General features: G+C 41.0%; 2 protein-coding genes across 3 annotated transcripts in view; both read left to right on the top strand.

Annotated features, from left to right (window-relative positions):
* Positions 1-411: 411 nt before the first annotated feature.
* chmp6b (charged multivesicular body protein 6b) lies at positions 412-3746 on the top strand. Its single transcript, XM_076151945.1, has 8 exons — positions 412-634; positions 1220-1329; positions 1417-1504; positions 1593-1679; positions 1976-2041; positions 2412-2492; positions 2597-2669; positions 2756-3746. Exons 1-8 carry the CDS (start codon positions 572-574, stop codon positions 2803-2805), a joined length of 618 nt encoding a protein of 205 aa, XP_076008060.1. The 5' UTR covers positions 412-571; the 3' UTR covers positions 2806-3746.
* Positions 3747-3830: 84 nt separating this feature from the next.
* The window catches only part of baiap2b (BAR/IMD domain containing adaptor protein 2b), a 39473-nt gene continuing 36569 nt past the window's right edge, over positions 3831-6734 (top strand). For both annotated transcript variants that reach the window (XM_076151943.1, XM_076151942.1), the window contains exons 1-3: positions 3831-3914; positions 4954-5172; positions 5736-6091. In XM_076151943.1, coding sequence (XP_076008058.1) covers positions 6044-6091 — 48 coding nt within the window. In that variant the 5' untranslated portion in view covers positions 3831-3914; positions 4954-5172; positions 5736-6043. The remainder of the gene's footprint in view (positions 3915-4953; positions 5173-5735; positions 6092-6734) is intronic.

Genomic DNA, 6734 nt, shown 5'->3' with positions numbered 1-6734 from the left:
GAATCAATGTTTACAAATGTGTAAACAAAGTTGGTTGCGCAATAAAATCTTTTGGACGTATGTAAGTCGTTTTTCATGCAATCACACACAAAGCACATGTAGTTAATTTGGGGCATGACGTAATGCTGCCTCTTGCAGTGACCATACTTAGAAATATTGGTTATGACAATTAGGAAACCAGAGAATACTCACATCCTTTATCTTACCCTTAATGTTTGTCGACTATCCAGAAAGAAATAACTTAAACACAACACTCTCTAAATGCAATGCACTCTCTTTGCAATGTGTAAAGTGACAAAAATTGCCTTGAACCCACCGAATATTTAAAAAGTCTGCACTAAATTTTTGTTTGTTACGGTTTGATTTCGCGTTTTCACGGGCGGATGTTCATTGTCCCTCTGCTGTTTCCGTCCTTCCTGCTGTGGGTGTGGAGCGGTGAATACTGACAAACATGGAGGCTATGCTACGTTAGGCTGCTGTTTCTAGCCGTGTAGAAACAAGTTGGAACTTTCTCCCGCAGGTTTAGGACTTTCTTTTCCCGGCCGTGGACTGGCTGGGATGCTGTGTCAGGATGGGTAATATCTTTGGGAAAAAGAAACGGAGTCGAGTGACAGAGCAGGACAAAGCCGTGTTGGTGAGAAAGAATACAGTGAACATAAGCTAACTTCATTCTTCGTCCCTATGCCTTCAAAATAGTTCGAAGCTTTAACAAAAACAAACTTCACAGCGACTTTATATATTATTTCTCATTATTATTCTTATTATTTCTAAACTGTCACTTCTATTAAGCTGCTTTTGACCTATTTTAGGGATTCATAATTCCTAAGTTTACGAATAAACAAATATTAATAATACATTTTTTAATGCTTAATTCCACCGAAACACATAATTCAAAGAACTATTTTGGCGAGAATTTTTCCCATTTGGCTTATTAAAGAGTTTTAATCGCCATAAAAATAATTATAAACTGAAAGTAATTAAGTTCTGATCATTAAAATTCTCAAAAATTCACTGGAAATTAAAATGAGATTCACAACAAACAAGTCAAACTTGATATAATAATAATAATAAAAGAAAACAATGGTGGCTGAACTGTGTTCATGTAATGCAGTTTCTTTACCCACATCAGCTGACGCATCACTCAGTCTGCATCCAGTTAGAAATGTAAATCTGTTTGTCGTCTTCTCATTCTATGGTTCGCTGTGTTTCCTCTTTTTAGCAACTGAAACAGCAAAGAGACAAACTGCAGCAATATCGGAAGAGGATCAACCTGCAGCTGGAGAAGGAGAGAGTTTTGGCCAAACAGCTGCTGAAAGATGGGAAGAAAGAGTAAGAGGAAGGCAACGCAAACTCGTTTAAAGATTCAATTTTGATTTGGAACAAGATAACAATTAGTATTTGTGTATTCAAAACCAGGAAAGCTCTCCTCCTCCTGAAGAAGAAGCGATACCGGGATCAGCTGCTGGGCAAGACGGAGGCCCAGATGGACAACCTGGAGCGCATGGTGGGTCTGACTGTGTGCTGCTACGGTCACAACAACATGAACGTCCCTGAAGCAAACACTGACGCTTGTGTTTCCTGTCCCGTTTCAGGTTCAGGACCTGGAGTTCGCGCAGATCGAAATCAAAGTCATTGAAGGCTTGAAGGTTGGAAATGATTGTCTGACAAAAATGCACGAGGTGAGTGATTGATAATGCTTTTCAGTTTGTTCCTCAGTTGATTATGTATTTATTTAAAGGGAATTCAAAGATTCCATGGAGACACATTTAAATAGCTTTTGTTTGTTGTCTTAAAAAACTACAAAACCCAAACTAGTTTTTCCTTCCCCCTAGATTATGATTCACCACATGATCTAAGATGAAAGAAGAATGTTAAAGGATATGTTTTGGACAATAAAGTCTTATCTAATCCTAACTACCGCCATTGTTCAGTGTTTCAGAATGGTTTCCTAACGCTTCAGTCTTTGTTTCACCAGGTGATGTCTATAGAAGACGTGGAACGGGTCATGGATGAAACTCAAGATGCCATCGAGTACCAAAGAGTAAGTTCATTCATTTTATTTCTTATTATTTATTATGTTTAAGTAGTTGAAAATAAAACTCAACTTTGCATGATGACTGTCTTTTCACTGGGTTTGAATGTGGAAACTGGGGTAGATCGTCAGAATTTCAGAATATGACTAGCTTGACTTATAGAAGGCACTCGACTTGACTGTGAGGATTGACTTGACCTGTTTAAGATTTGAAGGTCGAGGCTAGAGACTTTCTTGTGACTTGCACATGCCTGACTAACTCCCACATCTGTTGTTTGGAGCCCGTCTGAGACCACACATCCTCAAACTGCTCTCTGGTGGTGTTTAGTTGGGAACTCTGAAAACTGTGAAGTCACTATTGTCTTGACATCTTCCTCAGCAAATCGACGAGATGCTGGGCGGGTCTTTGTCACAGGAAGATGAAGACGCTGTACTGGCTGAGCTGGAGGCCTTAACCCAGGTCAGTCTGGGCTTAGCTCACTAGTTTGTCATCGTGTCTAAGTTTTCAAGCCTGATCACTTTATCGGCAAACCTAAATTGTCTGTGTGTGTGTGTGTCACTCAGGGAGATCTTGAGCTTCCTGACGTTCCCTCAGAGGAACTGCCAGACGTCCCAGAGCAAACAGAGGAGAAACCAGGTTTGAAACAAAATGAACTGTGATTTCTATCTTTCCCTCTCTGTCCTTCGCTTTTGCTAAATCCTTGTCTTGTCCGTGTGTTCCAGAGAGGGAGCGCTCCAGGAAGAAGCCGGAGCGCGAGATGCTGGCTGTATAGAGACGCATCAAACCTCCCCCCCCCCCCCCCGACCCCGACTTGTACATGAACACGCAAACACACAGAGGACTCCTCCCTTGCGAAAGCTGACGCACGCTGGGTACTCTTCATCCCATCTGTGTCTCTCTAACATGCCAACATCTCTGTCCTTCAGCTGTGAGTCGTCAATGAAAGGGGAAACTGGGTTGACTGCACAACTTGCAGCACTTGAAGACCTGCGACATCACTATTATTGTGCCCTGTGTTCGTATTTGATTTGGTTGTAACAGCATCGGTGATTTGTTCAAACGGGTTAAAGCGCTCCATTTTTACACTCCAGCGGTTTCAGACCAGCTACGTACAGCGACCGTGACAAATCAGAGCTTGGTGTTTGGTTGGACGTGGACGATGGAAACCTTTGACTTTTGACTCCGTAGATCTTTCTCTTCTCCTTTAACCTTAAAGTCTCTTGTGGAGTTTTGGACCTCTCGTCGTGTTCTGACAAGTCCCAGTATTGTTTACATCTCCGGCTAAGTCTGATCCTGCTGACTGGTCGGATCTCGGCACTTAAGGTATCATGATGTGTGAGAAAGATGCAATAGAATGATCAAAAGAATCTACATTATTTTATGAAGGATTTCTTGTTTTTAATGCTTTTTAAATGATCATACTTCCACCTTGCATTAACATGTGATTGATGTATAGTCAATGCAAATGCAGGTTAATGCGAGGTGTAAATGCTAATGAACGCTGAATGTATTGTGATAAAACTCCACAGTGGAACTTTAAAGGGTTTTAAAGGAGAAGAAACTGATGGTAACTCGTCATCTTCACTCCTCTGTGAAGAACAAATCATTGCATGCAGTGGAGATGTGTGACTAATTGGGATGAGAGGTGATCTTTGTGGCTCCACTGAACAAGGTTAGTAACTCCTACTGTCTGTGAAGACCTCATTATTCAGTTTTTATTAAAAATATTCAAGTCTGTCCAAAAAAAACTGTTTTGTTTTGAGTTTGTTGGGTAAACTAACATTTAAACTAAATACTTTGTTGCGTGCGTATCTTCCACGTTTGGACGCTAGGTGGAGGCAGAGGATTTGTGAAGCATTGCTGCGGAGGAACAGGTGGCAGGTTTGTTATTTCCTTTCATTCCTACTGAAAACATCCCTACAAGATAGAGTTTATTTACAAATTTAGACACGAGCATTGATGATAGTTGAAACGTCTGATCCTATGTCTAGCGTGGAGGTCTGATGATTTTGTCAAACTCAAAATAATAGGCTTTGAAATCCATTCATAAAATAACTAATTAGGTTTTTGCGTTTGTTATTGTGTAACTTCATCAACAATCAGAGCCTGAAGGTCAGTGCTGTGTAATATTTTCACTCTGAGGGTGGATTTCATTTTATATGATGAATAAATGCCCACTATGCTCTCTGTATTTATATCTTTAAATACAATATAAACAGTATAAACAAATATCTGCAACCTTGAATTGATCTTAATGAATGTAGGTCTCACAGGGTGTGTGTGTGTGTGTGTGTGTGTGTGTGTGTGTGTGTGTGTGTGTGTGTGTGTGTGTGTGTGTGTGTGTGTGTGTGTGTGTGTGTGTGTGTGTGTGTGTGTGTGTGTGTGTGTGTGTGTGTGTGTGTGTGTGTGTGTATATATATATATATATATAGCTGGCTATTGAAAGGCTATTCAGTTTGAGCCCACTGGTGTGTGTGGGAGAGTGGGCAACACTCACACAGCAACCTTCATGTCACAGCACTGTCTTTATGAATCACTCAATGTATAAATGAAGCCTAAGAGGAGGAGGAGGGGGAGGGTGCAGCTCTGCAGGAGTGTGTGTGTGTGTCTGTGTGTGGACCACCTACTTCCATCCTTCGTCTTGCCTACCTGCGTCCTCCTCCACACACACACCATTCACTCTGAACCCAACCGGTCAAGGCCGTCTGCTTTGACCGGTTGGGTTTAGAGAGAAACAGGGAAGGAGAGAGGGAGAGACATTTTGGAGTTTGGTTTTTACTAGCCCGGGTGATAATATGTGATTATATATGTTTTTCTCTTCTATTTCAAATAGAAGTGTGTCACTCAACAGAAACGTGTAAGTGATGTTGAAAGTGTTTCTTTTATCAGACATTTAAAAATAATACTTTCTCACAAACAGCTCCAAGGAATCGTGCTCTCTTGAGTAGATGTGTGGGATTCCCTTTCTCACCACACAGCCGCGTGGAATCCAAGAAAATGTGTCTCCAGCCCACTCACAGCCAAGAGAGCCCACTCAGCATCACTGCAGCCATCTTTACAAAGAGGAGCAACACACAGTAGTTGTAACTTTGAAGTTACATAAAATGAAATAAGATATCAAGAAGCTGCTGCAAAACAGGTATTTTAAGAACGTTTTATATATAAATAGAATCTATATTTTGTATTGTATTCTGTGAAGGAGAACATGAAAATAAAATGAACAGAAATAATGGTAAATAGAATAATATAAAATACAATACGAGAATATTACAGAAATATGATTTGATGTTGTGGTGTTATGGAATTATGATTTGTTGGAGGCGGAGTCTACAGCGTGGGCAACGTGAACGCCTCGTGAGGGCGTGGTCGGTTTGAACATGCTGCTTTCAATGACTTACTGTGAGCAGGTAGATCTGGGTCCAGAAATAGATGACATAACTGGCAAAATAAAGACGGTAAAATCAGATATCAGATATAATAATAATACTAATCTAATAAGAAAAAAAATAATGGACCAAAAGAAGTGTGAATTTTGGATCAATTAGAGCGAAAGTGAATTTTGAACAGTAGAGCAAACACTGGACAGAAACACATTACTTTCAGACAATAATATTAATCTTTGTGTTTTTTCTGCTTCCTAGTGGCCAAAGTTAACAATTGCATCTTGATTCTCACTGCAACACCAGCTGTTTTACTTTTCAGACCCGCCTGATTTCCTACGGTCCCTGAAAGCCTCTTCCCTGTAGCAGAATGACGGTCTGCGTGGAGCGGCGTGGGCGCGCAGGAGGACTTTCCTATAAAAGCAAGGACCCCACGAATACGGAGGCAGTCGGAGTGTAGTCACCAGTCACTGACTCAGGATCTTACACCGAGTCTGACAGGGGTCCAGCACGGAGACGCACCGCAGACTCCCCTCCTGTTTAACAAAAACCACCTGCCCCGGGAAAAGCTCCGGTCCTTCTCCAGAGGAAAAATCCAGTTTATGGTTCTGACTGACAAACGCTGCGACGATGTCCCGGACCGACGAGGTGCACCGTATAACGGAGAATGTTTACAAGGTAAGACAACGCTGATCCGGCTTCATTTAGTCATTTAGCAGAGGAGGGGGGACACCTGCTGCTGCACCGCACACAGATGTTACATTTAAGGACCCAAATGGACCTGGTACTGACATGAGCTCACTGCGGGATTCACTGTGTTTTCAAACCATATCTTTGGAAATCCCTAAAATCTTTCTTCTCTTCGGTAAGTTTAGGTTAATGGCAACGTTGGTAAAGAAATTAGGCCAAATTTGTTTCAAAAGTTTGACCTGTTTAGGTGACGTGTTTGATGTCTGACTGAATTGTCGGACTCGCCTACGTTACAATGTGTCATCGACGTGTACATGTTACATTTCCCCTCAATAAGGATTTGAGCACGTATTAGTTCCTAACTTAGTACTTAATATATCGAGTTGAAGCTGATAAAGCCTGTAAAGTTTGGAACTGAGGCCTTACATATTGTAATTAAATGGTTGGTAAACGTGTTTCAGGCTATTCATATTTTTTCTTCTTAATAATATTAGAATGTAACGTCTTAGTAATCAGCGTTTAAGGTATTTACAGGTAACATTTGGTTTAAAAAGACAACACGCCCACAATGTTAATGAATTTGCGTATAATAATGGTCATAATTGGGTCCTTGAAGCTATCACGTAAAACC

The sequence above is a fragment of the Genypterus blacodes genome, unplaced genomic scaffold (genome assembly GCF_046128005.1).
Source record: "Genypterus blacodes isolate CSIRO-AG114 ecotype Tasmania unplaced genomic scaffold, CSIRO-AGI_Gbla_v1 ptg000055l_1, whole genome shotgun sequence".
In the NCBI taxonomy this organism is placed as follows: domain Eukaryota; kingdom Metazoa; phylum Chordata; class Actinopteri; order Ophidiiformes; family Ophidiidae; genus Genypterus; species Genypterus blacodes.
This window is presented reverse-complemented; position numbering and strand designations above follow the sequence as displayed.

Coding starts and splice junctions, on each gene's coding strand:
- chmp6b (XM_076151945.1), top strand. CDS start 572: ATGGGTAATATCTTTGGGAAAAAGAAACGGAGTCGAGTGACAGAGCAG. Junction 635..1,219: donor AGCAGGACAAAGCCGTGTTG/GTGAGAAAGAAT, acceptor TCCTCTTTTTAG/CAACTGAAACAGCAAAGAGA. Junction 1,330..1,416: donor CTGAAAGATGGGAAGAAAGA/GTAAGAGGAAGG, acceptor ATTCAAAACCAG/GAAAGCTCTCCTCCTCCTGA.